The 15,940-nt window shown below is 54.4% G+C and overlaps 2 protein-coding genes across 8 annotated transcripts in view; one reads left to right on the top strand and one right to left on the bottom strand.

The window, feature by feature from the left end:
* ARRB1 (arrestin beta 1) overlaps positions 1 to 3,166 on the top strand; it is a 180,598-nt gene extending 177,432 nt beyond the window's left edge. For all 6 annotated transcript variants that reach the window (XM_053313215.1, XM_053313217.1, XM_053313218.1 and 3 more), the window contains one exon: positions 339 to 3,166. In XM_053313215.1, the coding sequence (XP_053169190.1) occupies positions 339 to 450 (112 nt within the window). In that variant the 3' untranslated portion in view covers positions 451 to 3,166. The remainder of the gene's footprint in view (positions 1 to 338) is intronic.
* WDR73 (WD repeat domain 73) lies at positions 2,173 to 15,187 on the bottom strand. Of its 2 annotated transcripts, none has more exons than XM_053313219.1 (8): positions 14,854 to 15,187; positions 13,386 to 13,474; positions 11,987 to 12,075; positions 11,160 to 11,248; positions 8,261 to 8,328; positions 7,056 to 7,220; positions 3,967 to 4,353; positions 2,173 to 3,549 (listed from the first exon to the last, which is right to left on the bottom strand). In XM_053313219.1, the coding sequence occupies exons 1-8, from the start codon at positions 14,925 to 14,927 to the stop codon at positions 3,311 to 3,313; spliced, it is 1,200 nt and encodes a 399-aa protein (XP_053169194.1). In that variant the 5' UTR covers positions 14,928 to 15,187; the 3' UTR covers positions 2,173 to 3,310. The 2 variants fall into 2 exon arrangements, with proteins under 2 accessions (XP_053169194.1, XP_053169195.1); XM_053313220.1 differs by having other exon boundaries at positions 13,386 to 13,453; positions 14,854 to 15,056.
* Positions 15,188 to 15,940: the final 753 nt, after the last annotated feature.

Here is a 15,940-nt window from a genome sequence, read left to right as displayed (position 1 = left end):
CCTCCCTCTGTTGTTGGACTACAACCCCCATCATCCCCGGCCACAGGAGCGTCCAGCCTGCTGCTACGATCTCCCCCGCTTTGCCCTACGGATGTTCTTAGACTAGCCCGAACCTTCTGAAAAGGGTTTCTGATTATGAGGCTGTCCGTAGCAGCGGCATGCATGGCTGGTCCTCTTTTCTCTGTCCCCGCAACACAACTCCTCCCTGGAGAGGCCCCCTCCCGCTGCCCAGGAGGGGGGAGTCCCGTGCTAGAGGCAGCAACCCATCCCCAGCGGGGAGGCCTTCTCCTTTTGCAGCCGCTCCTTCACCCGCTGTGCTTCCCTCTCCCCCCCACTAGTGACGATGACATTGTGTTTGAAGACTTTGCCCGGCAGAGGCTGCAAGGGATGAAGGACGAGAAGGAGGAAGACGAGGACGGCACCAACTCCCCGCAGCTGAACGACAGATAAACTGGATTGCCTCCCCCCCCCCACTCCCCGCACAGCTCTCTCTTTCTCTCTGTTTCCCAGTTTTGACACCCCGGCACTCGGCTTCTTCTCTTTTGTATGAGTTGGGGGGTGGGGTTGTGTTTTTTAAACTTCGACCAGGAACCCGGGGTCGCTCCACCAGCAGGTGGGCACTGCTGCTGCCCCCACCCCTGTAGCCCACTCGGCAAGCTGCCAGGCTTTGCGGATGGGCTTGGAGGAGGAGCACCCGTCTGTGAACTGCGTCGCGGGTGTGCTTGTGTGTGTGTTTGTGCGTGCTGTCGTACAGCGAATTGCGGGATGTCCGTGCTCTGCTTGTGTGCGGAGAGGGTGGAGAGAGAACGAGAGAGATGTCCTTCTCCTCTCATATGACTAGAACGTGGCCTCATTCAGTGACGGGGAATGGAGTCGGGACAGGCGACAGAAAGTCCTTCTTGGCCCAATGCATAGTTCACTTACGGGACCCACTGCCACAAGATGCAAGCTGGTGAGTCAGTACAGATCAGCCTTGTACCCTTGGCCCCTCCAGCTCAGCACTGCCTACTCTGGCTGGCAGCGGCAGCAGCTCCTCGGGCGCCTGGCAGGCAGAGGCCTGGCTTCCTGAGAGCCTTTCGACTGGCAAGGGCACTGGACCGCCTGCCCGCAAAGGCTGGGCACTGGCACTGGATTAGGACCACGTGCAGATGGGGTGGGGCCATGGCCAGCCAGTCAGAGGACTTTAAAAGGGAATTAGGCGCGTGGAGGAGAGCATGAGCCGCTGTGGGGAGGAGTCAGGAGGCAAGTGCCTAAAGCCTGCCATCGATGGCCCCTTGGCCTGGTCCAGTTGGGCGCTGCGTCTCATCTCCTAGTGCCGTTTTGCATTGTGTAGTGTCTTATTCTATTCAACTGCAATGTTATGTAGGGCCAGGATTGGCCTCCTGCACCTTTGAGATGTTCCTGACTCAGCCTAGGCCAGGAGTTCTCAACCTTGGTCCCCTAGTCGTTGCTGGACTACAACTCCCATCAACCCCAGCCCCAAAGGCCATTGGGGCTGGGGTTGATGGGAGTTGTAGTCCAGCAATACTTGGGGACCCCAAGGAATCCCTGAGCTGGACCGTTTGTTTCAGCCTTTGCAAGGCAGAGCCCGACTCTGAATCCATTGCTTAATGCAGGAATCCTCAACTTTGGATCCCCCAGATGTTGGACTACATGTTGGACCATCATAGCTGGCCTTTGGGACTGGGGGCGATGGGAACATCTGGAGTCCTAAAGTGGAGGACCCTCTGCATTGTTTCCTGCTCAAGAGTTGTGGGCCATGGGCACACCTCTTTGGCCACCATGGCCACTTCAGCCTTGCACCCAGCTCACAAAGACACACTTGTAGCCCCAGGTTGTAAGGTACAAGGCTGGCTTCAGGGCTTTTCTCCTTTAGCATCACATTGGCAGGCACCAGACCTTTTCTTGCATTGGAATTCCCAGGCTGGCCAACTCCCTGCTCCTTCAGGGAGCAGGCAATGTTCTTTGTGAAATAGTGTCATGGCTGCCGGTATTTACCCAAGCATGGGTGTTGCTGTATTCTTGCAAGGGGCCATGTTCTTTTTGCATCCTTCAGGGATCTGTGTGCACTGCATCCTAAGGCTAAGGAGCAAAGGTATAGCAGAGGAAGGGAAGGCAACCGAGAGAATTGAAAGGTGGCTTGCAGGCTACCTACTGAAGAAAAGGCCGAGATAGGCAAGTGCTTTTTTAGTTTTAACCATGGGTCAAGAAAATACAAAAAAAACCCCTCTGTATATTAATGGTCACAATGCAGCCAATTCCTCATTTTAAAAGAAATACCTTAACTCCGTTCTTGCACTCAGCAGTAAGGCAGCTTAAAATTTACTCGACTCTTGACAGCATCAAAGAAAGAAAGAAAAGGAGTATAAAAGATGATTTGTGTTGTTGGTGCCTCAGAATAAAATATTTCTGTATTTTGGCTGAAGAGCCCCGTGCAACACAAAAACTTGCAGCCGTTAGCCCACTAGAACGGCTCCTTTGCTACTTGTTTCCCTGCTGAGGGATGACTCAGAATGGTTCCATTTCCAAAGTGGAGAGATTTGGGTTTGCATCAGGAAGAGGGGATGGCAATTCTGGGGTTTTGCCCTGTTCCGCTCTGGGCTGGCATTCGGCTTTACCCCAGGTGTGCTCAGTCAGGCAGAAACGGGCAGGTGAAGCTTTCTGTGCCATGGTGCTGCTCACCTGTCCCACTTTCACAGACTGGTGGGAACACGCTGTGCCCCCCCCCGGAAAGCTGGATCCCTCCCCCCTTGAGGAGCAGCCAGCGCTGGGCCCATGCAGCTGCTGGGTCCGGTCTCAAGAAGACACACATCCTTTGCCTCTTGTTTCATGCATAGCTGTGTTTGAGGCGCTAATGTACAGTATGTGGAAACTTTGCACTTCTGTGTTGGTGGACTTGTTTGGGCTTGGGGACCTACGGAGAGAGGGGCAGGGCAGAGCACAGGTGGGGGGGCCCCCGCAGGCAACGCCACAGAGGGGCGGGAGCCCGCAGCCCAGCGACCCCTTGGCGAGCTTTCCCGAGCCAAACTGGGCGGCGGGCTCCGTTTTGTAACGTGGTTCCTTTGTACTGTTCCTCGACCTCTCGGTTCCTCCACGGTATTCTCTGTGACGTTTCTGTGTTTTGTCAAATAAATTATTCTAGTTTATTAATCTTAGAAAACACAAAGGACCAGGAAGTCTCTGTCACTTCATTGTGTCTCTCTTGCACATTTGGACCCCCACCTGGGTTGTGATCCCAGCAATAATGCACAGGACTGTGTGTGTGTGAGAGGCTCACAGGTAGAAACAGAGACGGGGCTGGGAGGGAGCCCTAACTGGCCCCGCGAGGCTCAGCCCAGTCCCAAACATGCAGCGACCCATCACTGGCTGCCGAGAGCAGCGTCCGGGGTTTGCCGGGATGCCAGGTGTGGGTGGTAACCAGGGGGGCGTCTACAGCAGCAGCACCCTCGCTGCTGAAAAGGTGCCCTTTGTGGACGAAGAGGGGTCTGGCTTGCTGGGGAGATGGAGCCCAGTCGTGGGGGTCGTAAACGTGGACGGTCCCATCAAAACCTTGGTGGAGAGGGAAAGAAAGGTGAGAAGCATGGCCGGGGGGGGGGGGCAAGAGGGCCGGTGTGCAGCTTGCCCCAACGGAGGACATGCCGAGGAGGGCCCCCGTGAAGTGGCCAGGTTCAGGGCACATGGGCGCCTCCTGGCCCACCCACATTCATGCAAGCTGCTTGTCAAGGGCAGGGGTCCCAACTGTCAGACAACTCCCCTCAGCCCCCGCTGCAGTGACTGAAGGCCGTTCGCAGCAGTCCTGCCGCAAGTGGGAGCCGGCATCGCAAAATGCTTGGCGGGGGGGCCCTCTCCTAGGGCAAGGCAAGCCACCATCGATTCAGCCGGCTGCTGCTAATTTGAGTTCCGTGGGGCAGCCCCACAGGCCAGCCCGCAGCCCAGACATCACGGCCATGCTCCTCCAGGACGTACCTGACACAGCCACGCAGTCTCTGAGCAGGGGGGCGAAAGAGATGGACAGGAACTCTGCCCGGCGGGGAGCAGCCGTGGGCACGCAGCACTCGGCCGCTCTCACGGGGCTTGCCAGGTTCCTGCTCTCCGTCAGCAGGATGCGGCCCCCAGAGGAGAGCCTGGCCAGCAGCGGCTTCTCCCCGCCGGATGTCTGTGGGCCGGGCCCGGCTGCTGCACACCACCTCTCCTCTCCCCGCGCCGGGGGGACGCAGGCTCCCTCTGCAGCTCCCAGAAGGCCCCGGGGCTGCCTGACGTCGGCGAGGAAGAGCTCTCCTTTGGGCGTGCAGGCCAGCACGGTGCTCGGGTCCAGGAACGCCAGCGTGGAGACCTCCTCGGTGCTGCTGGAGGCTGAAAGAGCCCAGGGGAGAAGGAGGGAGGGCTGGGTGGGGCCCCTCCTCTCAGCAGCGGCAGGAACTGCTGGATGCTTCTCACCCGCCTGCTCCAAGCAAGGGTCACTACCACCACGAGGCCTATTTATAGACTGCTTTTTCAACCAGAGTTCTCAAAGCGGTGTACGCAGAAAGAGAAACAAAAGGCCTCCCTGCCCCCCAAAGGGCTCACAATCTTGAAAACAAAAACATGAGGCAGACCCCAGCAACAGCCACCGGGAGGGAGGCTGAGTTGGGGCTGGAGAGAGTCAGCTGCTCTCCTCTTGCTAAAGAGAACAGAGCTGCCACGGGAAAAAAGGTCCCTCTTTGCCCAGCTAGCAGGGTGCACATTGTTCTGTTCAATCAAGGCATGACGCCTGAGCATTTCTTGTCACAGCCAGAGGGTGCCTCTGCCGCCCTCGGGGCTGAGCTGAAAGACTAGCTCAACTCTGTGTCCTTTCAGTGGGCTGCCAAGTTGGACCCAGCCACCACTTCTCCCATGTGGGGAGAGGGCTGGCCACATGGGTGGCCTTTCCCCCCACTGCGTGGGGGGGTAGGGCTGCCCAGGCAATGCAAGGACACCTGGCACCTTCTGGCCCAGCCTGGGGCTCCCCCAGCACACAGGCAGCTGCCTTCTATTGAGTCAGGCCCTTGGTCCATCTAGCTCAGTATTGTCTACCCAGACTGGCAGCAGCTTCTCCAAGGTTGCAGGCAGGAGTCTCTCTCAGCCCTCTCTTGGAGGTGCTGCTAGGGAAGGAGCTTGGAGCCTTCTGCTTGTGGATGCTCTTTCCAGAGCAGCACTGTTCAAAGGGGAATATCTTACAGTGTTCCCACATGTGGCCTTAAGAACAGCCCTGCTGGATCAGGCCCAAGGAGGCCCATCTAGTCCAGCATCCTGTTTCACACAGTGGTCCACCAGATGCCGCTGGAAGCCACAGGCAGGAGTTGAAAGGGGCATGCCCTCTCCCTCCTGCTGTTACTCTCCTGCAACTGGTACTCAGAGGCATCCTGCCTTTGAGGCTGGAGGTGGCCCACAGCCCTCCAAGTAGTAGCCGTTGATAGACCTCTCCTCCATGAAGTGATCCAAACCCCACATAAAGCCTTCCAGGTTGTTGGCGCACACTGAGTCGACACTTTCAACGAGCTGTCCACCAAGACCCCAAGATCCCTCTCCTGATCAGTCACCGACAGCTCAGATCCCATCAACGTATACTTGAAGTTGGGGTTTTCCACCCCAATGTGCATCACTTTGCACTTGCCAACACTGAACATCACACTTGCCTCCTATTCAAATGCAAGCCAGGGCAGAGCCTACCTAGACCAGCTCCCCTCCCACAGCATGAGGAGGGAGTGCTGCCTACCCACTGGGGCAACTGGGGGAGACCCGCCCTGAGCTTTCAGCACGGCGCGGGAAGCGGCGAGGGAGGGGCAGCCCACTCCCACCGTCTTGCTGCTTCTGTGGCTGCAAACAGGGACCGAAGCAGCAAGGACAAGGACGGCTGCAGCCAGCAGGGCAGAGTCCAGAAGCCTCCCGTCCCAGGTCAGCAGCTGCATCGTCTCCTGCTATGTGACCGCCTGTCCTTTGCAGACAAGGTGGGAGGCTGCCTCCGCAGTGGCTTTCCTTCTGGCCTCTGCCAGCAGCTGGGTCCCGGAGGGTGCTCTCTGGCCCTGCTCAGCTCACCCTCACGGAGGCTGCCTCCTGCCTCTCCCCAATGTATCGCCTCCCGCCTGCCTGCTTCGGCTCCACTCTAAAACAAAACACACGACGCTTCCAGCTCTGGCGGGGCCGGCCGCTTCTTCCAAAGGCCCCACTGCTCATGGGGTGGAGGTTTTGCACCCTGCCTGATGCAGCTCCTCTGCCTGCGACCCAGTCCCCCACTGCACTCACAAATGCCCTGTGCGTTAACCAGCCGGGTGAAACGCAGCTTCTGGGAAGCCCCGGTCCAAGGGAGGCTTTGCAGGCATGCCCACACCGGATGGTGGCTTGCATGGGCCCTCTGAGCTTTCCATTCAGCCATGTGGACGAGCAGGCACCAATTCAGTCTGGGTGCCAGGTGGGCTAGCACGGGGATCAGGTACAGCGGATGAGGGCCCTTCAAGGCCCAGGGAAAGCAGCAAGGGTGTCCTCTGGAGAACCATCCCGGTCTAGCTGCAGCTGCTTGCTGGGAGGGACGACATCCCAGGTGCTCCAAAATCACACACAAAACTCACACCGACCAGGCTGATGCAAAGCAAGACCCTTGTGTACCCAATGACCAACTGCTCTCATTTATTCCAAGTTCAAGGAGCTCAGAGCAGGGCATGAAGGGCTCCTAGGTGGATACAAAAGGAAGAGGGGAGGAGCTGTCCACTTTGCTAAGCAAAGTCTGCCTTGGTTTGCATTTGGATGGGCAATTACATGTGAGTGCAGTAAGAGCATCTGCATGCAGAAGGTTCCAGGTTCCCTCCCTGGCAGCATCTCCAAGAAAGGGCTGAGAGAGATTCCTGCCTGCAACCTTGGAGATGCCGCTGCCAGTCTGGGTAGACAATACCGAGCTAGGTGGACCAAGGGTCTGACTCAGTAGAAGGCAGCTGCCGATGCTCCTATGCACAGAAACAGGAGGCCTGATCAGAACCTGGCCCTTGAGAATCCCACCTGCTCTAAGCAGCCTCCCGAGGTTATTAACCCACAAACAAGGATACCTGCTGTGAAGACTGTCTTCTTTGATTCAATCTCGGTCACCTGGATGCTGCCGACTGTCAGCCCGTGAAGGACCCAAGCGGACTTGGAGAAAGTGGTTGCGATTCTCGTCCAGGCCTGTTGGTCTCCTCTGGCAGTAGGGATGGTGCCGAGGGGCTTGATGACATCTGGGAGGAGGGAGAAGACACAAGACAGTTACAGCCAGGGCAGAGGGGATCAGAGCATCCACAGGGCATGTGCCACCTGGGAGGCCTGTTTCTCACAAAGGAGAAGGCGGGGGGGGGCGAGAAGAGACCTGTGCCTAGGCTATTCCACAAGACTGTTGGGGTGTGTGTGTTTGGGGGCCCATATGACTGAATGGTCCTCCACATGGGAGAAAATCCCTCTCATGGATCACTAGTATGTCAGAGAGGCTGGGCTAGGACTTTTCCCCCTCACGGTATTTTTCCAGGTGCATTTTAAAAAATTATGGATATTTCAATTAAATATAATGAAGCATTCCATCCTGTGGGAACCCACCTACAGACTGAAATGATGTAGCACAGAAACAGGTTTGAGGAGTGTTGTTTCCCTCCTTCTTTCTCAATACTAGAATTTGGGATCAGCCAGTGAAATCGATTGGCAGGAGATTCAGGGCAGACAAAGAGGGCCTTCTTGAGATGAAGCCTTATTAATCTGTGGAACTCGCTGCCACGGGATGAGATGATGGCCACCAGGGATCAGATAAGCGTGTGGAGGAGGAGGAGTTTGATCAGCGACCATTAGGCATAATGCTACACCACCTGCCTTGGGATATCTGTTGCCGGGCCGGGGGGGGGGGCTAAGATCAGCAGTGGGGAGGGGCTGCTGCCTCCTAGCCCTGCTTGTGGTCTTCCTAGATGCATCGGGCCACTGTCAGAAAAGGATGCTGGACTAGAGGGGCCCAGCTGGGTCTGATCCGGCAGGCTGCTCTCTAAAACCTTCTTATTTATAAGAGACACAGGCGTCCTCTACCTTGGATTTCCAGATGTTGTTGGACTACAGGAAATGATGGGAGTTGAGGCCCAACATCTGGGGGCCCAAGGCAAAGAACCCCTGGGATCAGACATGGGCTCCACACCGTTGCTACCTAGCCCAAGCCTTTGCCCTATGAAGTGCAAAATGAAGCGTCAGACAAAAACACACCGCACCAGAAGTCGCCCTCAAGATGAAGCAGCCGCCCCCTCACCTGACTCCTCCGGCGCCACTCCCCAGACCTGCAAGGACTCCTCCCGGGGGCCGCTCGTCACCAGCAAACTACAGGCACAAGCAAAGGAGAAGGCCAGCAAGCCCTGAGCCAGAGAAAGCCGCTGGCCGGCCGCTGCCGGGCAGAACCAACAAGGGCTTTGGGGCTTTGCAAAACATTCGTGTTAAGGGAGAGCCCAGGTTCAGAATCATGCCCATGAGGACACACACACAGAGAGCCCCTTTTTGGGCAGGGGTTATACCGTGAATGCCAGAACTGCAATATTGGACACCTTGTGCCTATGGGAATCTCGGGGTTACGGTTCCTCAGTGCAAAGCAAAAGCCAAAAAAATGGGGGGGGGCGTGGCAGGGGGGACATAAGAGTGCAACACAGTTTCTTGAACCCTCCAGTAATCCCCCTGCCAAATCCTGCCCCCAACAGGAAAAAAGCCCCCAAAGGGCTCTACGCTGCCTCGAGAAGTCATTTCCACATGTGCAGGAACCAGAGATAACTTAAAATAACCCCCACGAGAAAGGAAATTGGCTCTCTGTAGCCCGACCACAAATAGGCGAAACCACAATGGGGGAACCCACGGAAAACTGGGGTCTCCTGTCCTTGCAGTGTGAGTGCAGGCTTCTCAGAGCCCCCCCCCCCCCCCACTATCACCAGCAATCGCTGCTGTAGAAAGCCAGAAGAAGGGACTCTTCCCACGGAGACTGGGGAGCCCCAGGCCAGGCTCCTGCACTGCATTTCAGGGTCCTTCTCAAGCGTGCAGAGCTGTCGCGCCTTCCTCCAAGCCCTGAAGCACCAACCAGCAGGCAGGAGAGCGCCCCACCCCACGCCAGTCTGCCCCAGATCCCCTGCAGCGATTGGGGGGGTGGGGTGTCCCTGCAGGGGGTTCTTGTCGGCAAATCCCTGAGGACTGGGGGGTAAAGCTCTTGGCTCCCGGGAGGGCCAGCACACTATACCCAGCATGGACTTGCACAGAGACCCTGCAGAAGACACACACTTCTGAGCACAGTCTCGGCGGCTTATTCAAGAGGGTCTCCGCTCAGTAGGACGCAGGGAGCTGGTATAAGGTCAGAAGGGCCAGCCTTCTGGTGAGTTTAATGGTCCATCTAACGCAGGATTGTCTATACCAGGACTGCACAAAGGTGGCCAACTGTCTTTGGACTACAACAATCCTCATGCCCAGCCACAGGGACCCCCACAGTCAGGGATCATGGGAGTTGTAGGCCAGCCTCTGCAGGAGATTTTTCAGACGGAGACTTTGCTTTGGGAGGGTGTGTGTGTGTGTGTGTCCTCATAACAGCCAGATTTACCTGAAGTCTGGGCAATATTTCAGTGAGCACTTCACACACAATTCGGGTATTCCCCTCCGCATTGGAACCTGGCCCAATTTATGTATAGAGCAAAAAATAAAATAAAATCCTCTCTTTGCGTCAGAGCACCCATCATGCCCCAGACTCACAGTAACACCTCACCGTGAACCCACGCTAAAGCCTGCTGTCTGCGATGCCTGCAGGGTGTTTTTCACACACAGCTTTTAGCTGGCATCTCCTCTGGCATGGAGGGTGTGTGTCCACGTATTGGCCAGATCTGCCCCGAGTCCCTGCAAGCCACTGGGGAGCACTTCACACACGATTCGAGTTTCCCATTGCATGTTAAGAGTGTAGCCTGGTTTATATCCAGGGTAAAAAAAATATATATATACTTTTTGCATTGGTCGGGGGGGGGCAACTTCAAACTCACAGCAAACCCCTGGTAAAGCCTGCTGTGTGAAAAGCCTCCAAGAGGGCCGAAGTTGTGCAGCCCTGGTCTGTCCTGACTTGGCAGCAGCTTCCTTCCCCTTCCTACCTGGAGAAGCCGCCAGGGCTTGAACCTGGGACCACCTGCCTGGAGGGCAGAGATACTCCTGCGCTGAGCTACAGGCAGGGCCAAAGGCCTCTGGGCCAGTCGCTCGCTTCCTCAGTTCAAAGCATCCCAGGTAGCAGGGCTAGAAAAGCTTTGCTGAAAAGCGGAACAGACATATTTGTTGTCATAGATTGTGGTGGTGGTGGAGGAAAGACGACGAGGAGGATGGGTAAGAATAATACACTTTATTTGCTAGCCACCCCACGACAAGTTGTTTTCTGGGTGGCTTACAACACAATGGTTAAAATACACCCAACACACACATATAACAAACAAGACGAAAATTACAAGAGAAAATACGAAATACAGAACAAATCATGAACAGAACCTGCATCTAAAAGACTGAAGTGATGGTGCCAAGCAAACCTCACTAGGGAGGCCGTTTCATGAATGGGGTGCCACCACCAAAAAGGCCCTCTCCCTAGTAGCCACTCGCTTCACCTCGTTTGGCAGGGGCACCCGGAGGAGGGCCTCCAAAGAAGATCTTAAGGTCCAAGTCAGGATATATGGGGCAAGGTGCTCTCTCAGGTAACCTGGTCCCAAGCCATTTAGGGCTTTAAAGGTTAAAACCAGCACTTTGAATTGGGCCCAAAGATGGACTGGAAAGATCCCTCTCCATTTGAGAACAGCAAGAGAGCTGCTGCCACTCAGAGCAGACAGTACTCAACTAAATGGATCAATGGCCCGACTCAGTGGAAGGCAGCTTCATATCTTTAAAATAATGAAACCTGTGCCAGGTTAGAAAACATATATGGATGGAAGGCAAATAATAATGCCAGCAGGTGTGCCTACAAACTCACTGTGCTCCCAGACAAACTTGCTCCCTCCTCCTTCGTTAAGGCCATCTTTAGAACAGGTCCCCCGCTCCCCTTTTTTTCTTATCCAAGTGAAATGTTGCCTGGTTCCTCTGGGGCAAGGGGAATGCTTGGTGACCCAAAGAACCAGCTAACCCTCCATGCAGGATCAATCAAAGCCTTGGAAACATACCTGGTCTCTGGGACATGCTTGAGGCTGTACACAGGCTGATTGGAAAATCCACCGCATTCCACCTTAAAATCTCTTTCCGGACATAAACCCTGCAAGAACCAAGGACTCAGATGAAGGGATCCTACCATTACAGGTCCTTTTGCTGCTTCCAGACAGCTCGCAAGAGGGACCTCAGTATATTTGCACATATGCCCATTTCTGAAACAGGGTGTCAGCATGGGGGCATCCTAGAGACCAGAATCAGGGGGTGAGGAGGGCAGGGCAGGGGGGAAGAGACACCCCCCCCTTGCAAAAAGAAAGAAAGAAAAAAGCAGGGGATCAGAGCAATTCTTCCCCGACTTTCACTTTCACCAGGAAACAGCTGTGCAAGCAGCATTTCCTTCTGCCACCAGGATTATCTCCCACACCAGAAAAAGAACAGATAGGAGCAAATCCTAGGCTTTGTTGGGGGGGGGGAGTGTGTTGACTTAGCAGCCATAACTGAAGTCACTGGGCAGGGTGATCCTGGGGAAACAGGTGCTTTCCCAGGTCTCCCCACCTGCCCAATTTCCTCCCCCATGTTCACTTTGGACCATGATGAGTCCAAAGTGATAAATTCCATAAATCTAATTCATGTTCTTCTAACACACATGGGAGGTGGCTTCTTCAAGAGTGCAGCTGTCCCCTTAACACCATGCTGGGACTCTGAGCTGGGGGAGGGGGCAACCCCCACCTGCCCCATGTCAGCTACTAAAACATGCACTTTAACACACAAAAGTTCCTGGAGTCGAGGCCTCTCCCTCTCTCTCCCCACACATCCCAACACAAAGTGTTCTTGCCATCGTTACCTGGTTTTCTTTTACATACAGCCTCTGTGGCAAAAGCAACTGGATAATCTCATTCCTTCTTGTGTGATCATATCCGGCGACGCAGATACCTAAAGGCAAAACCACAGAGTAGGGACGCAAGATCTAAATTCTATCATGGTGCATCAAGGAAGAACACGATGCTGTTGGGGCAGCTTGGCCACCCTTCTGCCTTTCCCACATTCGGCATCCCTCCTAAATTAAGCCCACCCACCCGTAAACCTCAATGTTATTTTATTATTTGTTGTGATTATTTACATACTGCTCTTCAACGGCAGAGTTCCAAAAGTGGTTTATATAGAAAAAGAGTAATGGCGAGAAGGTTCCCTGTCATCCAAAGAACACATACTCTAAAAAGAAACCCAACGGAGACACTAGCAACAGTCCCTGCAGGGACAACTCTACTGCGCTGGACAGGGTCAGTTCCTCCCCACGGCTAAATCCAAGAGAGCCCCTCCTTTTAAAAGGTGCCGCTTTGCCCAGTTAGCACCCTCTACATAGCAGACCTCTCTCTCTCTCTCTCCTCTGAACTCACAAGTCTCCTCTCTCAGGTCTCCCCACCACGTTCCCCTTTCCAAATACAGAACAGAAACGAAAGCGTAACAGGATCTACAGATACATCAAACCAAAAACAACAGACAAACCCAACATTTTCCACTTCCCAAACACACCATCTCATACCCCCTCAATCATGACGCTAAGTGAAATGAAAGCCCCCCCACAAGTTCTGCAGAATTCCAAATCCCAAGTCTCCAAAGAAAGCATGAAATCAACACCCAGGTTTTTTGTATTTAAAGATCAACAATAGCCGCTTTTGAAGCCTTTTGCGAGAACAGTCAGGGAGCCTTCAGACGGCCGTTATTAAATCTCTTAATTAGCAGCTAAGACTGCACTAGCTCAGTACTGGAAATCAGCCGCCACGCAGCCAGCTGTGAATAAGCGGCTGATCAAAGCACCAGAAATGGAAGAAATTGTTACAGGACCTAGAAGAAGATCCAGTTCACCCTTGCTTGAACTGGGAGGAAAACGGACGTCCTGTTTTATACTGGAGCATGAGTACAGATGTGCTGTCTTCCAAAAGGACACTCTACCCAGCAATCTCTTCTGCACTGGAGGACAGGAGCGGCAGTGCGGTCTTGAACTCTCTTTCCCCAAGTATCCTTTTTTTGCAGCCTGCCTAACAGTGAGAAGAGAGGAACCCTGGCAGATCTTCCCGGGGAGAGAATTCCAAAACTGCAGAAGGGCCTGGCGTGAGCCGCTCAATCTATTTTGCATGTGCATCATGTCAACCTTGCTTTAGTCCATTCTTGGGGGGCTCCAACAAGCCACTGCCCCCAAACCTAGCTAGGTACACACCCAGGGAACAAGAAATGCCACTCACGTTTTTCTCCGGTCCATTCAATGACTCTGGAAGGATCCTGCAGCTCAAACACGTGGAGATCATTGTATCTAAGCAGACAGAAGCAGTGACTGCACAAACGGCACCAACAGAGGTTACTCGTTCAGAGGCAAGGAGTTCCAACTTTGCCCAGTGGCTGCAACCACTGTTCACTGTAACAGGGACTCTCAGATGTTGTTGACTACAACTCCCAGCATCCTCAGCTGCAGTGGCCTTTGGCTGGGGATTATGGGAGTTGTAGCCCACAACATCTGGGAGTCCCTGTTACAGGGAACAGCAGCCATGCCAGTGGTCAGGGGTTTTTGTGGTGCACTTATATCAGGTTGTTGCTGCACAATCATGAGCTTCAACAAGTTATTTTATTTTTCTCAAATTATTACAGCTCAAGCATAATTAAGCACATCAAGCAATTCTTCAACAGAGCACATAAGCACATCAAACTGCAGAACTCAGGATGCGGAAATCAATTCCCGAGAGTCTCAAATGTCCTCCCCCCTTCCAGTCTTAAGACTGTAAACAGGCATGAAAGCATCTGGGCAATCCAGTGAAGAATCAAAAGGAAAAAGAAAGCCGCAAGATTTCCAGCAGTCAGAAAGTCAAACTTCAGCAGCCTGCAGGGTGGAAGCACCAGCACCAGAGCATGTTTATGTTGTTTCATTCATTCATTCATTCGTTCAGCGTATACAGGAAAGGGAAAGAGCTGCCAGCTTTTTTGACTGGTGCTGCTCCTATGCCCTTTACCAGCAGCCTGACAAGCAGAAGCCTTTGCAGTCAAAGCTTTTCCCCATCCTGCATAAACCCCAATGTCAGAAAAGGCTTCATTTGCTTAATTTCTGCATGGCAGATACTGAATCAGGGTCCAGAGAGAGGAAAAAAGGCTGGCAAGCCAACTCTCTTGTCTCCCCAGGAGTTACTTAATTTTGGCTTTAGTTGAATAATGTGGCTTTCTAAGCCTGGGGTTCTCAACCACAGGTCCCTGGAAGTTATAGCTAGGGGAGAGGGGGCCCCTTGAAATGAGGGAGATAATTAAGAAAATGGGGGTCCCTCCAGAGTTGGGGGACCCGGGTCCTTTGAACCCATCTGCTCAGTTCTATAGCTACACCCAGCCACAAAGGACATTGGGGCAGGGGGTGCAGGGAGCTGTAATCCAACAACAATCTGGGAACTCATGGGGTGGGGGCCGGGGAGAGGAGGGAACCCCCATTCTAAATGGTGCAGCAGGAAAGCAGATCAGAGCAGCAGTTTGCAAAATGGAGCCACACAATCCCGCTCCCCGGCCCAATCAAAACCCCAAACCCCATCATGCAGTGGGGGGCAGAGTTAAGGGGAAAGGAAGAAAGGTAGGTAGGGCTGCAATGGAAGAGGTCTTTCCTGCTGGGGAGAGGATTTCGAAGGGACGGCGCAAAGCACCCCCAGAGGTCGTGGGCGGTGGTCGTCGCCCCCCGCTTACAGCCTCAAGGAGTCCAGCAGCCACGCCTCTGCCTCTTCTTCCTCCTCTTCTTCCTCCTGCTGCTGCTGCTGCATCCTTGCTAGTTTGGCCCCCCGCGAGCTCTGCAAGAGGCGCGCGCTGAGTCCCGCGAAAGGGAAAGGCGAGGAGAGGCGGTCATGTGAGCGCTTCGTCACGTGTCCGGGCCGGGAAGCCGCCAGCCTGCCATAGACCCAAGAAGAAGGCTAGACAGCCCGTGCGTGGCCGCTGGCGGGGCGGCGTTGGAACTCGGAGAGGGGCTTTTACGTCACCCCAGTTGCGTTTTCCAACACCGGGGGCCAGCCCCTGCAGGTGAGGGAGGAAGATAGGAGCCACCGAGGAAGCTGCCTTCTGCTGAGTCAGACCATTGGCCCCTCTAGCTCAATAGTGCGTGCTCTGGCTGGCAGCAACTCTAGGTTTTTTCCAAACAAAAGTTGCTCCCTCCCCTCCCTACATATCCTGCCCAGGGAGTGAACCTGGGGTGGTCGGTTGCCCTTCTTGCCCTACCCGAAGGACAGCCCTGCTTATACCAAGTCACACCACTGGTCCATCTTGCTTATTACTGTCAGCACCGCACTGACTGGTAGCAGGTCTCCAAGGTTTCAGGCAGGAGCGTCTTTCCCATTCCCACCTCAGGGGCGTAGCAAGGTTGGAGTGGGCAGAGAGGCAAGATTTTAAAATGGGCCCCTCACTGGTATACACACACAAACACACTTCACAATATATAGTGCCCTCACACTCACATCCCCATTATGAATACGGTGAATATCTAGTTCACAATGAATCTAGTGTTTTTTTTAGTCTCTGCTCCTGCCGATCTCCAAGATACTCAACATAATTCATAGGCGGTGCAACACGGGTGGGTGGAAAATCATGTGATATGCCTCGGGGGGGGGGCCTTGAGGCTGTGGGGCCCCAAGACGACTGTCTCCCCTTGCCTAACGGTAGTTACGCCCCTGCCCCACCTGGAGATGCTTCCAGGGATTGAACCTGGGACCTTCTGCATGCAAGCATGTACATGCTCTTCCTCCACTGGAGAAAAAAGCAAGTTTTAAAACAATTCCCTCCGATC

This window comes from Hemicordylus capensis, chromosome 3, assembly GCF_027244095.1.
Source record: "Hemicordylus capensis ecotype Gifberg chromosome 3, rHemCap1.1.pri, whole genome shotgun sequence".
In the NCBI taxonomy this organism is placed as follows: Eukaryota; Metazoa; Chordata; class Lepidosauria; order Squamata; family Cordylidae; genus Hemicordylus; species Hemicordylus capensis.
This window is presented reverse-complemented; position numbering and strand designations above follow the sequence as displayed.

Bases quoted from the DNA above. Each gene is read 5' to 3' on its own strand.
- WDR73 (XM_053313219.1), bottom strand. From the start codon at position 14,927: ATGCAGCAGCAGCAGCAGGAGGAAGAAGAGGAGGAAGAAGAGGCAGAG. The intron at 12,076-13,385 runs GTGAGTGGCATT...TTTTGCCTTTAG, and splicing joins TGAATGGACCGGAGAAAAAC to GTATCTGCGTCGCCGGATAT. The intron at 11,249-11,986 runs GTAACGATGGCA...TGGTTCTTGCAG, and splicing joins TGTATGTAAAAGAAAACCAG to GGTTTATGTCCGGAAAGAGA.